General features: G+C 38.3%; 1 protein-coding gene across 3 annotated transcripts; it reads right to left on the bottom strand.

Annotated features, from left to right (window-relative positions):
• Positions 1-1,017: 1,017 nt before the first annotated feature.
• Positions 1,018-18,842, bottom strand: LOC108502415 (cytochrome P450 27C1). Of its 3 annotated transcripts, none has more exons than XM_017825340.1 (9): positions 18,333-18,842; positions 13,712-13,902; positions 12,071-12,270; positions 9,564-9,773; positions 8,123-8,286; positions 5,313-5,479; positions 4,451-4,529; positions 3,250-3,453; positions 1,018-1,508 (listed from the first exon to the last, which is right to left on the bottom strand). In XM_017825340.1, the coding sequence occupies exons 1-9, from the start codon at positions 18,654-18,656 to the stop codon at positions 1,392-1,394; spliced, it is 1,656 nt and encodes a 551-aa protein (XP_017680829.1). In that variant the 5' UTR covers positions 18,657-18,842; the 3' UTR covers positions 1,018-1,391. The 3 variants fall into 3 exon arrangements, with proteins under 3 accessions (XP_017680829.1, XP_017680830.1, XP_017680831.1); XM_017825341.1 differs by having other exon boundaries at positions 1,019-1,508; positions 13,712-13,848; positions 18,333-18,838; XM_017825342.1 differs by having other exon boundaries at positions 1,019-1,508; positions 13,712-13,829; positions 18,333-18,430.
• Between the last annotated feature and the right edge of the window lie 991 nt (positions 18,843-19,833).

The raw sequence follows: 19,833 nt of genomic DNA, 5'->3' as shown, positions 1-19,833 counted from the left end.
CGTAAAACCAGTTGTTTTCCACAGTGACTGTATTAGCATATGTATTTACATCTGTGCTAAGTAGCTGTACAGGCTGTGACTATCACTTGGTAGCACTTTAAATCATCCTGCCATCTGCTTTTCACACGGCCCTGTAAATCCTCTATTAACACTTCTGTGACACTTCAGGAGGTGAAAAACTCTCCAGTGCATCTGCTACCATGGGAGCCTGCCTGTGCAAACTAACACTGCTCTGGAACACTGAGAACTGGGGATTTGTTATAGCTCTTCTGAGTTTTTCTCTGGGCATGGACAGGGTAAGTTTGGCATTAGCAAATATGTAACTCTTAGTAATTATATGATAGCATTTTTTAGAGTTATGAGCATTATGTGAGAACATAACATAGGAAGGAAAACCTCAATGATCAAAACTACCATTTTTATATTTATCATGTGAACAGTAAACACATCAGGCACCCAAACTGCTCTTGCCTCATCCCATTTCTCTCAGCCTGCCCCATCCTCCATGCAGTCCACAGCCCACCTCTCCAGTTCCTGAACTTTGACCTCATGTGATATTTGGTATGGCCCCACAGACACCACTCTGAGTGGCTCTCCCACTCCCGTTCCCAGTCCCATGTAGCAGCATAGCTCTTCTGTTTCTAGCTCCAAATAGAGGAGTTTGATTTTTTACACTTCTTATTCTTTGTATCATTAACACTCTTCTATGTATTAAGCAATTAATCAAAACATTAACATTAGACTCAGTCCTAGAGTATTTCTTGAGTAACTTTGCCAGTATCTTTCCTCCAGAATGACAGTACCTTTAACATAATATTATCTTTCTTTCTGCTAGGTCATTACACACTTGAAATTCTTGTAAAAATCCCCATATTTTCTAGCTGCACTAGTAATTTCCCATGAAGCGGTGAACCTTCCAGTTCTATCCAACAAGTTAAAAACTTTAATATGCTAAAGAAAAATACAATTATAAATAGTCATTAAAATAAGACTCAGAACTTGTAAATTCTGTATAAATATTTTATTATATATAAAAGACAACTTACATGGATACAAAACCACTGAATGACATTAACATGTGTGAATTTACTTTTAGTTGTTTTGGGTTTTTGTTCTTTTTTTTCAATGCATGTGTTATTACTAGAAGTCTTTCCAGGTAAAAGGAGATTCCCGGTGCAAGAAGGAATTTTTTCAGTATATATTTCCATATGTGTAAATAACTATTATAGAAGAGATAATTTCTCTTACATACTGCTACAACTAAGGCAGAACGTAATACTTCATCATTTTGCCAAATACCTACAAACCAGACAACAAGCATGTTTAAACATCCATAAAATGAAAGTCTGTTTCCATGAAAATCGCATAAGTATTTCCAAAATATCTGAGTCTCACTTTCTGTCAGAAAATCTCATATTGATGGAGTTTCCAGGAACCAAAAGTCCGTGGGTTTTGGCATGAACAGGTTTGGTTTTAGGAGAAATTTTGATCTCAAAATTCTGAAGTAACTGTGAAGATAAACAGGACAAGTATTAGAAAAGCTGCAAAATTACAGATGAAGATTAACCTTTGAAAAAAAAGGACTTAACAGACTGTCACAAAAAAAAAAATTGTGTTGCAGTTTCTGTGGAGCTGAAGTGTATGATTCCCATGCAGGAAAGAAAAAATAGTTGTTACAAGGTAAAGATTATAGTTCAAAATCTTCCTCCTCTGATTGAGGGAAGACTGGTCCAGTTCTTTCTGAGGAACTTCCACATAACTACATTAAACAGTCTGCGTTATCAAAGAAACTAAGGTCTTTTTCAAACTTTGTGAGGTTCATCTCTATCTATTTCAGATTTCACTTCCTTTAATATCAATCAATATGTACAACTATAAAGAAAGCAATAAGAATCCCAATCCCATCAGACACATTTATCTTCCTGGGCAGACAGAAACAAACCAAAAATGAGAAAAAAACTGTCCAGTGCACCAAGTGAAACAATCATAAATCAAGGAGTCAAATATTAGAACCTCTCCTGAACAGAGTCACTATAATTTCATCACACAATTCCTCTATGCATTAAACCTCTTAATGAAACTGAGATAATCACTTGCAAACATAAATTATTGTGCTTGTTTTGGCTGGGATAGAGCTAATTTTCTTCACAGTGGCTGATATGGGGCTGTATTTTGAATCTGTGCTGAACACAGGGGTGATAATATAGAGATGTTTTTGTTATTGCTGAGCAGGGTTTACACAGAGCCAAGGCCTTTTCTGCTTTTTGTGCTGCCACGCTGGCGAGGAAGCTGGGGATGCATGGGAAGCTGGGAGGAGACACAGCCAGGACAGGTGACCCCCACTGACCAAAGGGATATTCCAGACCATATGACATCACACTTGGTATATAAAGTGGGGGAAAGAAGGAGGAAGGGGGGATGTTTGGAGTGATGGCATTTGTCTTTCCAAGTAACCATTACATATGATGGAGCCCTGCTCTCCTGGAGATGGCGAACACCTGCCTGCCCATGGGAAACAGTGAACGAATTCCTTGTTTTCCTTTGCTTGTGTGTGCAGCTTTTCTTTCCCTATTAACCTGTCTTTACCTTAACCATGAGTTTTCCAGCTTTTACACTTCTAACTCTCTTCCTGATCCCGCTGGTGGGAGAGTGAGAACCATGAAAATCATAGAAATCATGGGCTAAAACAAACTTCAAGAGATTTATCTCACACATTTTGAAGCTGAACAAACAATACACCAGCTATCTATTTTTAAACTTTCAGGAGGGAAATACCATGACTTCCTCAACTTTTCCTAATATTAAACATGGAAGATAGAAAAATTCTACTATTTGTTGTCACACTGTGATCAGTACAAGGATATAAAATCTATTTTACATCTCTGTAAGTACTGAATTCTTCTAAGATACTGAAACTGAGCAGATAGCCATCCTAATAGACATTAAGAAAGACTTCTGATGCACTTACAAAAACCTTCTGTACCAAATCCGTTTCCTTAACAATCTTACCTTTAGTTTTACTTCATGTGTACTATATATTTTTTTCCTTCTGCAATGTAGTTTAACAGTTATGCTACATTTCAAGCATGACTGTTTTCAATTTTTTAAGCCTTTGCAGTATAACTACATTAGACAACACTCCAAAACAAGGTTTTTGAGCACTGTAAGACACCCAGAAATGGTATATGCAGAAAAAAAAATTCATATCAATTTATTTTTCTTCTTGTGATGCTGTCACACGGTTCTGACCTGAATCAGTGCAAGATGAATTTCCAGCTCTGCAATTCTTTTCCCAATACAGCTTCGAATTCCGTAGCCAAAGGGGATGGAACCAAAGTTGTCTACTCTGTCCAAGTTATCTTTCCTCAGCCAGCGCTCAGGTCGGAACTCGTTTGCCATTGAGAAATATTCCTCGCTGTATGAAGTAGTATAATGACAAAGTGCCAGCTGTGTCTGAGGAAACAAATTATATTCACATTTAGCTAACTTCAATACACATAACAAAATTAAAATGCAATTACTGTAATTTCTGCAATATGAGGTGATAAAAATTAAGTATCTCTGAGTAATTCTAGAAGATAAAAGGATATCTAGAAAAATCAAATCCCTTTCTCAACTCATCAGATGAAATAATCTTCAAGTTGTTTTGAATGTTGCTGGGTATATTAGAGAAGATGCAGTGGGGAAGGTGAACAAAAGTCACAAGAATGAAGAATTGTTTCAAAAAGCTGGTATGAGAGAAAGGGAGGAGAGATTTGAGTCAATGGAAAAGGAAAAAAGAGAGGATAGGAATTAAAAAACCCTACAACACTCGGGGTGGGGGGGGAGGAGGGGGGAACAAAACCCAGCAATAATTGATGTCATGATGTTCCCAGTTAAGGGGAGGGAAGCAGGGGGAAGATTTGTGTAGAATAATATATTACCAATTAAGAATCCTGATTCTTTCACAGGTGCATTGCTATAACACGGGAGTGCTGTCATTTAGAATAAAATCATACAATTCTAGCCTGATCTCTGTGTAATCTTTGAACAGTATAAAGGAAAGATTAATAATTTAAAAAGGAAATTAAACTCTTTCTACAAGAAGAGTTAACAGGCAAAGAATTAGAAAACTGCAAGGATAATAAAGTTCATGCTTTTTTAATTGAATTGTAGAACTACATAGATTTTTTAATAGACTCCACCCTCAAGAACATTAAGAACAAGTCATGATAATAAGTTTGATTACTGGGTGAGCACCCAAATAAAAAATACGAAAACAACAGCAACAAACCAATTATATAATCCATTCATGGAGTATAAATGGGTGTTATTGAAATACTTTCCTCTCAGTGTTTTCGACCGGTAAAATCTTTTAAAAATCAATGGAGTGTATATATGTTGTAATAGATCACATTTCATACACAAAAATTAAACTCTGCTCTTTGCTGAGGGCTGCAAAAAAACCTACCCCTTTAGGTATAAAGTATCCTCCAACGATCAAGTCTTTTTGGGTCACTCTTCCATTTCCTGGCAATACCGGATATAAACTAGAGAGAAATATCCATCAGAAGTTCAATAGTAATGACTAATGCAATTAAAAAACATTCAGATCCCAATTTGCATTAACAGATACATGATACGAATGCCATATCCATTCACAGCAGAAAGGTTTTTCAAAAGTACAGAACACCTTGGAGATTCAAGGACCTTGAATCATCTGTGAGAATATGATCATTACCTGAGAAAAGTTATTTACTAGTAACAGGAGGTTGAGATATTTGGTCTATATATTTATTTGTTTTACACACGTACAAGCATGCACTTATTTGGTCAAGATGGATACATTTTAGCACTACTGCTAAAGCTGAAAAAGCCTTGTTGATGCCTTCTCTAAAATTCTCTTATTCCCCTCCCCTCACAATGAAAATTTATTATAAACATATTAAAAAAAATATATCACATGCCTTTAATTTAAATCAAGAAGCTTAAAATCATTGAAGTGACACTGCAAACTACCAACGTTGGGGAGGGGATTGTTACACTTCATCCTACAAAGGGCAAAAATCAAGCTTGCAATTACTTACCTTAACAGACATGTCCTACATTTGTGATACCACTTCTACCTTACTTACATAGATTAAACATTATATAGTCTATCATATTCATCACTTAAGCATCCTTGGACACAATACTGCTACAATAAATAAGAGCAACAAATAGCAATAAGGACAATTGAATACAAACTTATGTACATAGCACGGACTCAAAGTCCATTAGAAAAAAAAGAAATTAAATTTTTCAGTTTATTATTACAGTTGTCTGCTACTTACCGCAAGGTTTCTTTCAGCACGGCTCTAATCAAAGGCAATTTCGGGACATCATGAGCAACAGGAACTTGATCTTTGCCCAGCTTGTTGACTATTTCCTCATAAACACATTGCTGAACCTCTGGGTGCTTTGCCAACAAGTATGTTGCCCAGGACAAAGTAAAAGAAGTCTAAGGAAGAAACCACAATCATCATCATCGAGCACAACAAAAGTAGATATAAAATAACCTCAAGCCAAGAAAAACAATCAGTTTTCAACTATATGTTTTATATGTTTAAAGTTTTATAACAGACTGGCAATGATTCGTATCTGGATTCAATGGGATGTTGTAAGACTTCACCATCCCCTCCTTCATCCCTTTTCCATCTAAAAGTGCCCCATATACCGAAACAATCCATGTTGATATTTTCCCAGTGAAATATAAAAAGCAATAGACAAACCAAATGCAAATGCAACTATGTAAACAATATTGAAACATAAACATTCTAAAGAGCAATGGATTAGGTTAACTGTTAGTTTTCAGTATGTTTTACCTTCCTCCCAACAAAAACACTTCACAGGAACTAAGATAAGAGAATACTTTTATTTACTTAGTGTTAAAATCTTTTTTCAGGCCAGGACATGGTTGGCTTTCTGGGTTGTAAGCACGCATTGCCAGGTTAATGTTGAGCTTCTCATACACCAACATCCCCAAGTCCTTCTTTTCAGGGCTGCTCTCAATCCGTTCTCCACCCAGCCTGAATTTGTGCTCAGGACTCCCCTGGCCGTGGTGCAGGACCTTGCACTTGGCCTTGTTGAGCTTCTTGAGGTTTGCATTGTCCCACATCTGAAGTCTGTCCTTCTGGGCAGCATCCAAATAGTACAACAAAGCTCAAGGTTATTAAAAAATGTGTGGGTAAAAAAAAAAAAAGCAGCTTCTGGAAATGCCTTATTTTGGTCTTATGTTTTAAGATCAATTTCGAATGCATGATGTCATCATGATGGTGACCTTTTATGTCTTGTCTTCAGACTGGGGTATAATGCCAGAAGTATCATTCTCTCAAGCTTTTCTCTTTTCTCTTGCAATATTGAGTGGCTGTGTAGTCTAAAATACAACCATGTTCTATTCTGCTCAGAGGCAATTGTGCCAGCTGTACACAGAACTTCTCTGATATAAACACTGTTACTTCCCAGGTTCCCAGCTCCTTCATAACCTCTTAAAAATTAGCACTATTACAGGGGCAGACAAAATGCTTTGTAGCCAAAAACTGCCTTACAATTTTGTTGAAAGCTTCTATAATCCTCTAAACCTCTTTCAGTTTTTTCAATAAAATGAGATCTGAATTGACAGAAGAAGGAGAAAGAAAGATTCCCTAAATTTTTGCTTTGTGCTTGGAAATGAGGAAATCAGAAGTACTGTTCTCTCACAGAGACAGTTCCCAGATGTGAAAGCTGAGTCAAATGGAAAGAGAAATTCTTGTTGGCATGAACTTGAACATTGTCCTTTTAGTTTAAATAAAACTCTGTTGCATACTAAAAAAAAGGAAAATTATTGGTCTGAAAGATCAGAAAATGAATGGGATGAATAACTGTACTTTACTTAAGAACCAAACATAAAAAAGATCTGCAAATTCATAAGCCCTTGGGATATTTAACCAATGGAATAATATTCAGCACATAAGGAAGTTTTACATATGCTCCTTATTTTGGAATTCAAAAATGATTGCTTTTAGGGGTTTTGTTTTCTTTAGAAACCTTTCAAACGTTCTTAAATCAAAAAAATCTGAATTCAGTTATCCAGGTTTGGGTTTTTTTCCCCTAGAGGCCATTTTACTTTTTTACTTATTTTAGTCTTTTCTTCTCTAAGACTACTAAACACAATCCTACATAGCACTTTCTTTATCAAATTAATATAATTCCTTTTAAAAAACTGTTCAGTTACAATCATTTACAATAACAGTGTTCACTGATATTCTAAATAATTCTCTATATTGTATATACAATAACTCATTTCTATCTTTCCTGAGTCTTCGGATTGTCACGCTGCAGTCAATACTAAGCTACACTGATTTCATACGATAGGAATGAGAGGAGGGGAAGATGCGTATGTGACCTTAATGTTTATGTTTCTTCAAATGGTCTATATGACAAATCAGAAAAATAAAGAAAGAGAGACACTTAAAACATTTCCCTAGGTGTCAACATATTGGATACACCAGCCCCATTAGTCCTGAGACCCCTACCACAGCTCTTTGCCTCACCCTGACTGTATGTTGCCAGCACAAGCAAGGGTAGGGTGAACTTATGCCTTACCCACATCAGTGCTGGTCTAACAACCCCCTCCTAATGGACTCCAGCAGAAAGCAGATATCTGATCCATGATGTGTGTCCCAGTCGATTTAATATGTGAAAATCCCTTTCCAAATTCTACATACAAGTTTATTGATCAATTTTTTTTTTCACACTAACTTTCAGCAGCCTTTTCTATTTTGGTTTATCTAAAGAAGACAAATACCAACCTGTTATGCAAACCAGTAAAAGAAAACCTGTAAAATTCAAGCTGAATGTAAAGAAAGTTGCTATTTCGTATGTTTAATAAACTGTGGAACTGACTCCCAAGTGATGGGTTCCTGTAAACCACAGCTAGAAGAGAACACTGACTCCATTCCAGTAGAGAGATTACACAGTGCAGTAGCTATTTTGTATTACTTAAAGATGTCATGACTTAAATGTGTTAAATTATGTGTTTATAAACAAGCTATCTCTAAAGATAGCTGCAAATGATACTGGTTTACAAAACAACCATGCACAAGGAAAATTATAACAAGCTTACTGTGTCCACTCCTGCCAGAAGCATTTCAGTCATATTGGCATAGATCTCTTCCAAAGTAAGTTCCTTACTCACTAGGAGGTATGTAAGTAGCCCACCATTCACTACTTTTCCTTGGTCCAGCTGAGACTGAATAGCCTTCAATTTGTTGTTAACATGGATCTGACCTTTGGGATTCAAAAAAATTGTTAAGTGTCCATTTTTATTTTTCTGTTGGTTCCATTCAGTAATGACATTTCTCCCTCATGCTACATTACACTACACAGCCAGAAGAAAAAAACCAAAATGAATCTTCTTTCTCAAGTTAAAAATAACTGAGAGGTGGTGGAGGTCCTTGGGTACTCGTGGTAAGGAAAGACTGAGCTAACGGGAACCTCAGGAGCTCACAGCACAAGAATGCTGAGCACAAAGAAAGGATACAAGAGATTACAGTTTCTAACAGGGAGAGAAGAAGGCTCAAGGTCAAGTTTTTATGCCCACCTGGCTTGTTTTCTGATGACTCTGCAAGAAGTGGTGAACTCTGCAGAGCCTGCTGCAACTCAGCACAAAGGCTGCTACAAGACATTAACAGCAACCAGAACTTAATTACTCTGAAGACAAAGACGAGTTGCGTCAAATAATAACAAAAATTGAAAAACTTCAAGGGATGACATGTTGAGCAATTTCGCCCGGAGTCCCATTTATACCTTAGAGACTACAAACATTATCTTCAGTCAAATCAGGGTTTTAAAAAGAAGAAAAATCTCAGAAAGTTAATGCCACACAGAATGAGACAACAAAAAAATGAAAATGCATGCAGCTTTCTAACATTCAGGGTTCAGGTTTTTTTAACACTCTGGAATATTAAAAAAAAAAATTTGCAAAGACAACTCCTTCTTACTTACATGAACTTACATGCAAGCTGATTCATAAAGTAGCCTGGAATGTTTTATTTACAAAAAAACCCCATATTGTACTACAGCAGTGTACTTCTATGTCAACTTATATGCTTGTATGTATGTAAATAAACTTCACAAAGAGTTTAATTCATTGTTAGAGTGTAATTTTTTAGCTTTCTAGTCAGTTTTAGTGGTGATTATTTGTCGGAGTGTCTAACTAAAATTTTGCTGAAGTCAACAAAACTACCCTCATTAGAATTGGAGTGACTTAAGATAAAACCTTGGCAAAGAATTTGGACCTGAAGCAACGACTGGGGGTTGAAACAGATGAGGACAAATAACAAAACAACTGTATAAAATAGGGAAGTATTTGAAGTGTACTGGTAAAATTCTTTCTCATTAGATTTTTTTTTAAAATAGTTCCCTGGCCAGTCTGCATTTGATGTGAAATTTACTTCTGCCACAATGCCTTCTTATAATTTTAGGAGAGAAATGCATCTTGTCCCATTCAAATACACATAGAACCTTCAGAAATACAGCTGAACTTTTCTACTACTAAATCTTACTAAATTTGAAGAGTCCATCCCAGGATCTGCAGAACTCTCTCCAGGGTTTTGGAATAAGAGGACGAAGCCACTTGGGCATAGCACCTGCATACATAGTGATCTTAAACATACTAAACATCAACTCCAGAGCCTTAATATATTCAACAGTCTGCTGTGGGATGTTGTTTTCCAGGCAGCCCAGACGGCATTCATACAGAATAGTCGCCACACCTGCACATACAAAATCAAAGAATTGGCTATACACATGCATAAATACATATTAATAATATAAGGAATTAAAATACTAACATGAGGGAACCACCTTACAAGAAATGTTTAGTTATTATTACTACAGTTGGAGAACAGATGAAACAGAAATTCAAAAGGCAGTGAAAAATCCCTGCTAGACATTGTAGCAGACAGTAGTTGCTATGTCAATAATGCTCTGCATGAGAAGACAGCCAGGAATTCCACCAGAAGTAGAGCAGCCCTCCAGCACGCTCGCTGTGTTTTGCATTGCACTAGAAATCCCGAGCCTGCCGCGTTGGCCTCTGAATCCACAAGGACATGCAAATCCAAAGACAGTTCTGATAACTGGTGACAACGCAGGAGTTTCTACCAGTGGCTGTGTCTGTCATCAGCTGGAAGTAAATGAATACTGAGTATGTATAAATGGATAAAGAGCTTGCACTCCAGATGTGCTCTTAATGCACACAATATACTCCACCCAGCCCTGAAAAACAGCGTGTGTGTGACACTGCTGCAAGTGACACCACAGACTGTCCCTTGTTCTGATGTGCTGTAATTTCCTCAGATGTTTTTCTGCCCCTCTAGAAACACCACCACCACCACCATCCCCCCAACCCCTACCACCAGAGACCAGTACTTTATTTATATTTTTTTATTAAATTATTATTCTTCTGAACTCTGTACAATTTCTTCCATTTATTAAGTTAATTCCTACCCATCTATTAGTGTCCCTGCAGTCTCTCAGATCAGTTTTTGTAAACACACCCAAATTATTAAATACTGGACCGAACTCAAATAGAAACTGCCCTACTGGAATTAGGCAAAATGTTCTCTAGGTTTGATAGCAAACCATTTTTAATTATTTCCTGAACACAGATTTCTAGCAATTTTTCCTCCCAGCTTGTGAAATCTAGATCATATTACCCAGTTTATTTATGAAAATATCATATAGTACGGTATAAAAGCTATTCCTATTATCAAAATACTCTTATTTAACAGTCTTTCTAAAAGCTAGTGGGGTTACTCAGTAATTTAAAAAGGAAATTAGATACTTTCTCAAAGCCATTTGCATCAAATGAAATGTTTTAAAACAAAATTTTAAAATAAATTTTGTGGGTTTAATTTCATTAGTAAATAGTTTGTTCACATATTTCCAAGAAATATTATAACTTAACTAGATAATTAGAGTAACTGGTCTAGACACTCTAGTCTCTTTTTCTCTGTTTTCCCTGTTAAAAACAAGTACAGTAGATAATAATGTTTAACTTTGATCTTACATTTTGGTTTCCTGACCAAAGTTACAGTCTAAGTTAATTAAAACTGAATTTGTATGGGAAATAAATGCGTGCCAGGCACAAGTTATAAATGAAAAGCTAAAAGAATGTGAAGAATTTAAACTAACCCATCAGTAAAGTGAATCAGTAAGCTTAGAGTTTAAAATTCCATAAAATTGGTAACTTTTAGTTTAATGCCAATTTTAGACACTACTAATGTGAAACAGACCAAACGGGCAGCCAGCAATTTGATAGAGTATCTTCATAAGTGAGCAACCTGGAAGTTTTTCAAATTCCAAATTATTCAACTGCCTGTCAGAAAAGAGTCCCTACTTTTTAAAAGGCATTACATATAACATATAACAAGATTGGGTTATATGCAGTCAGTTCAAGAAATGCATGAAATATGAATCACCACTAGATTTCTGTAAGAACACAGGAAATGCCATACTGGCTCAGGCCAGAGTTTCATTTAGCATTCCCTCATTAGTGGTAGCCAGTGGCAGATGATTTTAGAGCAAGCATAACAATCCCACACTTGGCACATGTAGGCAGGGAAAAGCAGTACCCACAGCAGTATTCCACACTGAGCTATGAACTGAACACAGATACATCACACAGGGATTACCCACCTGGAATTTAACTGGTGTATTGTGAAATAAACATTTCTTAGAATCACACTATTAGAAGGTAAACATCCTTATTCTTGAGAAATGAATAAAAAAATATAGAGTACTGAAACCATTCAATGCCTTGATTGAACATTTTACCTATATACCAGCATTTCCATGGGAATTGTTCCTTAATACAAGGTATCATTTCTTTAGACTCTACAAAAGAATTCTACTGATACCTATTGCACTAACTAGGAAGACACATGAAGGCAGAATATCAAGCTTCCCTTTTCAGATCAATCACAATGAGACACTAGTCATTTGACAGAAATGCCTAACCATAAACACACTTTTACATTTTCTTTACAGATGTTATCCAGCCCGGGCTTACCTTCCATCGAGTACTTGAAGAAAAGGTTGTTAACATTGGTTACTGTTTCCCCATCCTCCTCTTGACTTCTGAGGGTGTGGATTCTTTTAATTAAGTCTTTGATAACTTCATTGACTCCTTCAGAGTAAAAAGCCACATCTTCAGGTTTCAGAATTTTTTGCCTCAGTACACTTCTCATTTTTAGCCATTGTTCACCTTCCCTGAAAGAAATTATTAATGGTATCTATACACAACTTTCCTTAACAATCATCAGCTGGGTAAAAGCTCTGCAATGAAGCTTTGTGATTTTTCATTGCAAATAAAAGCAAGTGGTAAAATGAAAATGAAAATAATGTATATTTGTAATTATGCTCCTACATTTTTATCCTGCATTTATTGCATATCCTCATTAAATTTCAGTGTTGCAACATGTATGTGCAGGTGTAAGTCAATCTCTGGTTTGAGTGACAGCTGGCACCATAAATTCCATTACTGATACATCACTTTGGGCTACCCTCATTCTAAACCTACAAAGTAACAGGATAGCAGACCTATCTATAGAAAAACAAGTTATAGCTAAATTCTCCTTTAGCTGAGCTATGCATGGAAACCTTCATGCTCAAGGCTAAAAATCTGAATTGTACCATCTGCACGATGCTCTGTATGAGCAGAGTATTTGGGAACAGGGATACCTTTCAATTCCTCATGAAAATAGGTAATTGTCTTTTATGTGTCTATTTTAAATTGTTATGTATTTCCCCTTATTTTTTTTCACCTGGAGCAATACTGCTGCAAAGCACAGAAATTTATTGATCAGCAAAATAATTTATCTCTTTAATAATCTCAGATATTTTCTGATTATCTCCTGATTTAAGGTATGACTTCACAAAGTATCAAAGAACTGTTATCTTGAGTGGGAACTGCAGCTTTAGATTTGAGCCTGCAGTGCAATACATTAAGCCTCTTGCTACCATGAAAGAAACAGATTGTCCATGACTCAGAAAATTAGTTTCCCGCTAGATAAACATCCTATGTCTGTGGGGACTGTGAGTAGTTGCCAGTGGCAATTAACTACACCCACATGTACTGCCAGGTTATGCAAGCTTTAAAGACAGATAACTCCTCTAGAATCAGCCATGTACAAAAATATCTGCACGAGGATGCACCACAGTGTGAATTGATCATACTGTGACTTCTCTGCATTAATGCACTGAGGGCGCACTTTGGTGAACAATAAAACTAAAACTAATCTGAGCAAACAAGTCCACACAGTACACCTACAACCAGATGCAACAGTCTAGATCTGAAGCAATAAACCCACATTTGTGCAGTGCAGAGCCAAAGTTAGTAAGCCCTGTTCTGCAAAACAGCTTGCAGGTGAGTCAGTTCAGATAACTCTATTTGAAACACATTCCCAAAGAAAGTCTTATGCAAGGTAGCTCCCTGCACATTCAAACTACCCATCATTACCATCTCTTGGAAACTTCACAATACAGGGAAATTCACAGCATTCACCACAAATTCCTGCCGTCTTTCCCCCACTAACCACACGATTTTCCACACACAGAAAAGCCTGATTTCCCAGATGACCTGTACAGTCCTTCAGAAAATGAGCAAACTTTTACAAGAAAATAAAGAAAATTAAGGGGTAACAATACTTACGCAGAAATAAGCCCTGTGGCTCTCCCTCGTAAATCCCTGTACTCCTGCCAGGATTCCATGTTAGCTCTTTGTGGTGCTCTACCTTCTGCTCGCAGGACTTGAGCAACCATGTCTCGATCTGCAATGGATACAACAAACTGGGGACCAAAGTGAGACTTGAAGATCTTTCCATATTCCTGAGTGTGTTTTTGCTACAATGTCACCAACAAAGAGAAACAGAAGTCAAGTGTTACTAAGGAAAACTATCACAAAAGGAAACCGACAATTTGTCATACAGTGAATCGATCTCTCACATTTAGAATTTGATCCTCAGCCTTTCAGTCAAGGAACAGTTTGAAGTGTCAGAAGAAAGCATCTAAGAATTACTGTGAAATATTCAGAAGGAAAACAGAGAGGTCACACTGTTCAGGACCTCTGACTGAAAAGACCCAAAGCTCTAAGGCACAAAGCGTGAGTGAAACCAAACACTGAGAAGATGAAAGGACTTGCGGCACTTGAAAACACATCCCTTCAGATCAAACAGGTTAGAAAGAATGTCTCCAAAAATGAAAAACATGTGGGTACATAGGGTTAAATTAATGCCTATTGTAAATAAATACTTACTCTATCATTGTATTGCTTATAGAAAACCCCTACGTGTGAGTTTCTCACACCTAACTGAGGACAATGACAGCGCAACAGCCTAGTGAAAAACTGCATTTTGGGACAGCTTTGTCAGAGTAAACTAGAGAAAGACTTATGTTAATTCTGCAAAAGAAAGGAAAAGGTAAGCTCTTATTCCTGCAGTGAGATATATTGTGCTTGATCCACAAATCATATGATTCAAGCAACAGGCAATTAATAAAGAGGATAGGAAAACATTAAATTATGTATAAAAAAAAAAGAAACCCAAAAAGTTTTCCAGTAAGATTGCACTATCACCGTCCCATGAAATCTTACTGATTATTTCAAATAAATTTCGTTCTGACATGGTCATAAAGTGAAACAAAATTCCCACAAATTCACTTGGAGTTTAGATACGTCATCATGTCAGAGGGGAAAAAAAGTTATTCAAAAGATATTAAGACTTCAGAATTAAATTTTACAGTCTTTATTTCTGGTTATAGTATTAAGACAAGCTAAACTGAACAAAGTTTATGCCAAAGACATCTGCTTACAGAGATGTCTTAAACCAGAGATGTTTGACACCAACTACACTAGTGAAAGTCTAGTGTTGACCCAAGATTAGTTTATGTAAAGTACATTTTTATTCAGTCTTGATTACAGAGATGAATTGCTTAATTGCCTATAATAAGCTTAAGACTCATGAATCATTCTTCAGAATATGGTACCAAGTGCTTAAAAAAAATATAACTTTTTCTGCCTGGTTTCCAAATAAAACAAGATTTGTGCAATTGTGGTCTCTGCCAGTCACTTCTTTTGGAACACAGTGGCCAACTTCAGTCTGGTTTAAACAGAGTTAAAGGTCTCCTACATCGATATTCTTACCCTTTTCAAAAATCAGCATCTGGATTCGAATGAAACCCACATATTAGTCATCCTGATGAGGGAAATGCTACAGCAGAAATTCAGTTGTTGTCATTTCTGCTTGATCTGCTCCTAACCAAACACCACAGGTAGAGGAATGTGTGAACAAGCATACCCAAAACCCAAAGTATTTCTTGCCTTAAAGATATTTTAGGGATACTGAACTTGGAGATAATTGAGAGCATGCATCTTTAAAGGAAAGCATAAATCGGGAGGTGAGAGACGCAAGGAAAAATCAGTGGAGTGAGGGAAATACAGGTCACCAGTCATAGAAAAACAGTTTCAACAAATTTTCCTATTTATGGAGCAGTTTGTTTTTTCCCCCTGTTGGTGAGGTTTACATGGGACAATAAATTTTGACAGTAAATAAATCAAGTGTCAAGCTATTCAATCAAATAAATTAAATACTAGTTTTAAACCAGAAACAGATAGGGACAAACTATTTGGACATCTCTTGCTTTCAATAGACTGAACTCCGTTCTATCAACTTCATGTCTAATGAAATGCCCAGGATTTCTCTTTTGTATTTTCTTTCACAACATGAGTTTTTCTTTCCCTTGTTCTAAACCTTAAAAATATTACACTCTAGTGCCTCACATAGCAATCTCACACCAGTTATCCTCTCACACATCATAAATTAAAACTGCCAGCACCCAAATCCCTCCCTCCTCACCTTTCTTTTCTTTACACTTGCATAGAACTGATAAGACAAAAGAGATCTAACTCCATCAAATTAAGAATACTTTCCCTTTGTCATAATTGCTGTAGGCGAGACTAACTGGAATCACGTTACTGAGAACAGAACCTCCTTTGTGAAAAAGCACCCGGCTCCCCCACCCCTCCTGGATATAGGGCAAAAATATTTGTGTGCGCTGAAGGACGTCGTCTAAGTAGCTGTGCTGGTTACCAAAGGGTTTTGGATTAATTCATTCCTGATGTTCACTGTATTGTTAAATTTAACAGACTCTTATTAATCCAGTTAATGCCTATTTGCATTCTGCATGTATGCAGACAGGGTATCCTGTGATTTTTTGAGACTTTAAACAGAATAAAAACTAGTATTATATTGCAACTTATAATTCCTCACACTTTCCTTTCTGTGAATAATATTCATTGAAGAAGAAAACAGACATATCAGCCAGTGATAGTGAAAAGCATATACTATTTAGGTTGCCTTACATTCCCTTTAATATTTTGAATAATTTTCACTGTTTTGACAGTGAAAGAACTTGAAACCAATGGTAGCATCCATCTTTTTTAGTGTTATGAGACCATGGTGAGTGCCCCTCAAATTCTGTACACCACCACAGAGGTAGAGAAGAAAAAGAAATAGAATGAAACAAAAGCTTTAGATGACCTGAAGTTTCATCTGCATGCATCTTAGTTAGCAAGCAATCAAGCTGAACAATTAATCATTAGCAATTTAGTTTGGCTGCCATCAAACACAGCATACACCCAGGAGTCCTACATTTCTTCTTAAAAATCAAAATGGTAAATACAACAAAGCTGGGCAAAATCAAGCAACTTTTGTGTTTTTTTTCTGTTTCCTCCCTCTTTCTAGCATTTTCGGGCCTTTTGTAAATCTTAACTTTCCAGTTTTGATTCTCAAACCAAAGTTCTTTTTTCTTTTGTTTTCCTTTTCTGTTTTTATTTCCCTTTCTCTTTTTTGTTTGTTTGTTTGTTTTGTTTTTTTCTTAAATTTCAGCAGTTGTCAGGCAGTGAACCTCTTGCAGCTGACTCTGAATCTCTTTCTAGCAATTTGGGAAAGGTCACTAAGAAAAGCAAAATAATAAGTGCCACATCTGAGGTATTCCCAGAGAAATCTGTACTGCCAGTGGAAAGCATTACAGATCCACAGCTGCAAAAGAGTGAAAACCATAGCTTTACTTTACACGCAAGTGTTTCCTTTAGAATCGCTTAGACTACGTGGGGAAAGGGCCCCAGGAGATGCACTGTGACTTTTTAGGAATGAAACCCACGTTCGACCAAGCAACCAAGAGAATTCATCTCTGGATAGCTACAGGCTTACAGTAAGACTGTTGCCCATGCCAGCATCCCCGAGGGGGATCCTTGTCCACCCAACTCCCTCAGTCCCTCGCAGGGATGACGGCGCCTCACCCACCCTCGCCAGGTGCCACCGGGGAAGAGGACACTCTTTGATCTGTGTGGCACCACAGCAGCGGAGATGCCCAAACCAGGGGACACTTCTCACCCCCGCCTGGCTCTGGTTCGTTTGACCGTCTCCCACCCGCCAGGTGACAGGAGCCGCTCTCCGCCCTCCCTCCTCCCCTCCCGCCGTCAATCCGGCCCCGCTTCCCCACCGCCCACTCCCCTCCCCGGCGCCAGCGTGGTGGCCAGGGGAGGGGGTGGCAGGGCGGGCAGCGCCAGCCGCCGCCATTCCCAGCCCCTTGTCCCACATCCCCGGGAGGTTTCAAACCGCCCGCCTCCTGCCGAAGGGACGGCAGCGGGGCCAGGCGCAACTACCGCCCCCTCGGGGGATCTGCATGGGCAAAGTGTATTTATGTAAGGGGAGGCTGGAGTAGGAGAAACAAAATGGTCTCTGAATGCAGCGGAGCAGCGCCCCGGCCGCGGCAGGACCCCGGGTACCGGCACAGCCTCACGGCACGGGTGGGCGCTGCGGTACGAAATTCCACGGGAGCCCACGCTTCCCAGCCCTGCTCACCAAAAATAAGCCCTCTGCAAGTTTGTGAAACAGCCCTGTTAAAAAAAAAAAAAAAAAAAGCCTTTTTTTTATTATTATTATTTTTTCCTTTCAGCCCGAGGCGCCGCCTCAGCGGTTCACAACGCGCACAAAGATGCGCGGGCAGCGCTTGCAGCCCGGGGGTTCCGGAGCGGGAGGCACCGGGGCGCGGGGGCAGCGTGTGATCCCCGGCGAAACAAAACTGCCAAAGCCTCCAGCGCTGCGGGAAACGGGATGGGGGGATCCCCTGAATCCCGGCTCTCACCAGCGCGAAGGCGGCGCGGCGATGCCCATCAGCGGTGCTGCGAACGCGGTGATTGACCCGGTGAGAAAAGTAAAGGTTTTAAGTAACCCTGGAGTGATTAAAGCGTTAAGTAGGCGAGTGAGCTGTACCTGGATTTCATGAATGCGGCCGAAGCCGTCCTTCCAGAAGAACTCGTAGAGGTTGTAGAGGGTGTTGGGTCCGGGCATTTCGTGCAGGCTTTTCACCCTGCCCAGGCGGCGCCGGGGGGCCTCCAGCAGCTCCGCTCCGCGCCCTTCGCCTTTGTTCGCCGCCTCTTCCCGCGGGCTGCTCCGCACCGCCAGGGACTGGCTGCTGCACAGTCTGGCCAGTCCAGGAAACCTACTGCTGGCAAAAAGCGCCTGGTAAAAGTAAGTCCTCTCGGATTCAATCGTCTGCTTGCATTTCATCGTCAAAACTCTTGCGGAGAAAGACATGGTTTTTTAATTTCAGAGGGGTCAACTTTGCTCCTGCAGCTGCTTTTTATTTGGTTGGTCTTTCTTCAGTGCCTGCTTTAACTTGTACAAGCAGCACTTCTCCAAACTCTTACTGCATGAGCATCAGTTTACACAGACCATTAGTTAACGCTCCCTCCCCTAGGGCTGGAAAAGGGGGGTGGGTCTGGGATGAGACTTGAATGGAACGAACCTATTATTTTGTATAATTCAAAACAGATAAATTTACCCATTATATATGCAGCCAAAGTTCAGTTTTTCCCTCTTTTCCTGATTAGTTTGGCAAAAAGCTCATCCCATCTTTCTCCTACACTAAAAAGGTGGCATTAGGGCTATTTTTTTCTGGGGCATTAATTCATTCCTGTATGTTAGAAAATAGGGTATTTTCTGCAAGAAGTTCTCTTAGAACTATTCATCATCCCATCACATACATGAAAAACATTTGTGCATCCACATGTGAGTAGCAATGGTTTTACACAATAACCTTACAAACAGCTCCTGTCAACTACAGTATGCAGGGATGCTGTTTGTATTGCATAATGATTTATCTTTTGGATGTGATATACTCCATAAGCAGCTTGTGTCAACTTTGTAGGAGTCTGTACGGTTTCAAAAGTGTTTGTGTTGTTTTCATGTGTATTTCTGTGTAATTCCAAATGTTAAATTCCAAATCTGTTAAATGTTGATTAGTTTCAGAAATTATGTGGAAGAGCCCACCTTGTTTTTTAAATGAATCAGAAGTTCAGGTAAAACTTGAGGAAAAAAGAGTCTCAAGTAAAATCCACGTTTTTAGAACTTAGTTATGAATAAACTGCTGGAAAAGTAAGTCTAGTAAACTTTGAAGTTAATAGATTTTGTTTTCCTTATTTATCTTCATTTATATTTTTGAGGCTGCAATCCAGTTAAGATCTGTGCACATGTTTACTCTTGCCACTGATAACTCCATTGAAATAAATACTGAGAAGTTAGACAGGCACATCAGTCTTTATAAATGCAACTGTAAATATTACAAGAATAAAAAGTAGATGGCAAAGTCTTAAAATCTGCTGAAGTATATGCTGGCATAAGCTAACATAATGTCTTTGAAATGGGCTTCATCATACTTGAAAGGGTCCAGAGAACAGCAACAGAAAAAAAAATTGAGAAGGTTTAAAAAAAT

This window comes from Lepidothrix coronata, unplaced genomic scaffold, assembly GCF_001604755.1.
Source record: "Lepidothrix coronata isolate B3197 unplaced genomic scaffold, Lepidothrix_coronata-1.0 Scaffold118, whole genome shotgun sequence".
Taxonomy (NCBI): domain Eukaryota; kingdom Metazoa; phylum Chordata; class Aves; order Passeriformes; family Pipridae; genus Lepidothrix; species Lepidothrix coronata.
This window is presented reverse-complemented; position numbering and strand designations above follow the sequence as displayed.